The sequence below is a fragment of the Olea europaea genome, chromosome 5 (assembly GCF_002742605.1).
Source record: "Olea europaea var. sylvestris chromosome 5, O_europaea_v1, whole genome shotgun sequence".
NCBI classification, from domain to species: domain Eukaryota; kingdom Viridiplantae; phylum Streptophyta; class Magnoliopsida; order Lamiales; family Oleaceae; genus Olea; species Olea europaea.
In genome coordinates this window covers 10,559,868-10,560,992 of record NC_036241.1, presented here as the reverse complement: position 1 = coordinate 10,560,992, position 1,125 = coordinate 10,559,868, and the positions used below count along the sequence as shown (strand labels likewise).

Below are 1,125 nucleotides of genomic sequence, written 5' to 3'. Positions count from 1 at the left end.
ATATTACTTTTTCTTATAAATATATAGAGCTTCTTATTTTTGACATGATTAACTTTCATACTAATTAATTCCAACTTTGACCAACAAAAAATTTGCTTAAATGAAACTTCTTTATATAAATTAATTTTTTTGTTCTCAATCAAAGATCCACCAAATCCAGTTTACATTTAACTGTTAAGCGTACCAATAGTAGAAGAATCGCCATAGGGACTATACAGAGCTGAAATTATAGGCCTCGTTAATCTTAAGTTTCTGAAAAATAAAACTTAAAATAATTAACATTGAGTAAAAAAAAGTAATTAAAAAAATAGAACCAAACAACAAAAGTATAAATTTATGCAAAATCAATGTACCTTTGGGAAAATAATGGTGAAGATGAAGGTTTATTATAAGTTGAAGCTATCGATAAACTTAAAGGAGTTGCCATTGTTGATGTCACCACGTCGCAGGAGGTCGAGGGTGAGGGGTTTCTGAGGGGATAAAATGACCCGAATAGTGAAGAAGACACTATTTCGGCTTTTGGAGTCAACCCGTTTGGTTTATTACTAACATAGAGCGCTGTATCATGCTAGCGGATCAATAAATGCGAGTTTAGTTGAAATTGGACCGTACTGTAATGTTGGAATTGGATTGGGGAAGTTGAACAGAGCACTTAAAATGGAGACAAAATAGGATCAATTGAGGTGGCATTTTTTTATTTATGTATTTTTTTAAATCTTTGAACTTGAATCGAGTCTCAATGCTACGAGAATACAAGCTTATTTAAGTGTTTATATAAATTATTCCTGAAGGGAGGCTAAATTGTCGGACCACAAGGCTTTTAAACAAAAAGGCCAAAGATTAAAGTTCGAATTTTAATTTTTAGTTTTAAATTTAAGTCCATGGAGCTATATTGATAGCGGTATCTCGAAAAAAAAAAAAAAAAAAAAACCGTTGAACCAAGTAATGTTCCCAATGTTTTAGAGCTCGAACAACCATGTAAAATTCAAGTTCATAAGTAGTCCACTTCTGTTAAGATTCACCTGCCTTTACTAAAATATTCCACTGGTCGTTTCTCTTTGAAAAACATCATCCCAATGCCTTGAAGAAAAGCATTGCACTCTACCTCAAAAACCTTCTCAAATT

At 32.0% G+C, this 1,125-nt stretch overlaps 1 protein-coding gene across 2 annotated transcripts in view; it reads right to left on the bottom strand.

The window, feature by feature from the left end:
• Positions 1 to 513, bottom strand: part of LOC111394606 (ATP-dependent Clp protease proteolytic subunit 6, chloroplastic) — a 6,022-nt gene extending 5,509 nt beyond the window's left edge. Inside the window, exons 1-2 of one of the 2 annotated variants that reach the window (XM_023020509.1) lie at positions 354 to 513; positions 185 to 252 (exon numbers count right to left, since the gene is read on the bottom strand). In XM_023020509.1, coding sequence (XP_022876277.1) covers positions 185 to 252; positions 354 to 427 — 142 coding nt within the window. In that variant the 5' untranslated portion in view covers positions 428 to 513. The remainder of the gene's footprint in view (positions 1 to 184; positions 253 to 353) is intronic. The other variant, XM_023020508.1, reaches the window with a different exon arrangement.
• Positions 514 to 1,125: the final 612 nt, after the last annotated feature.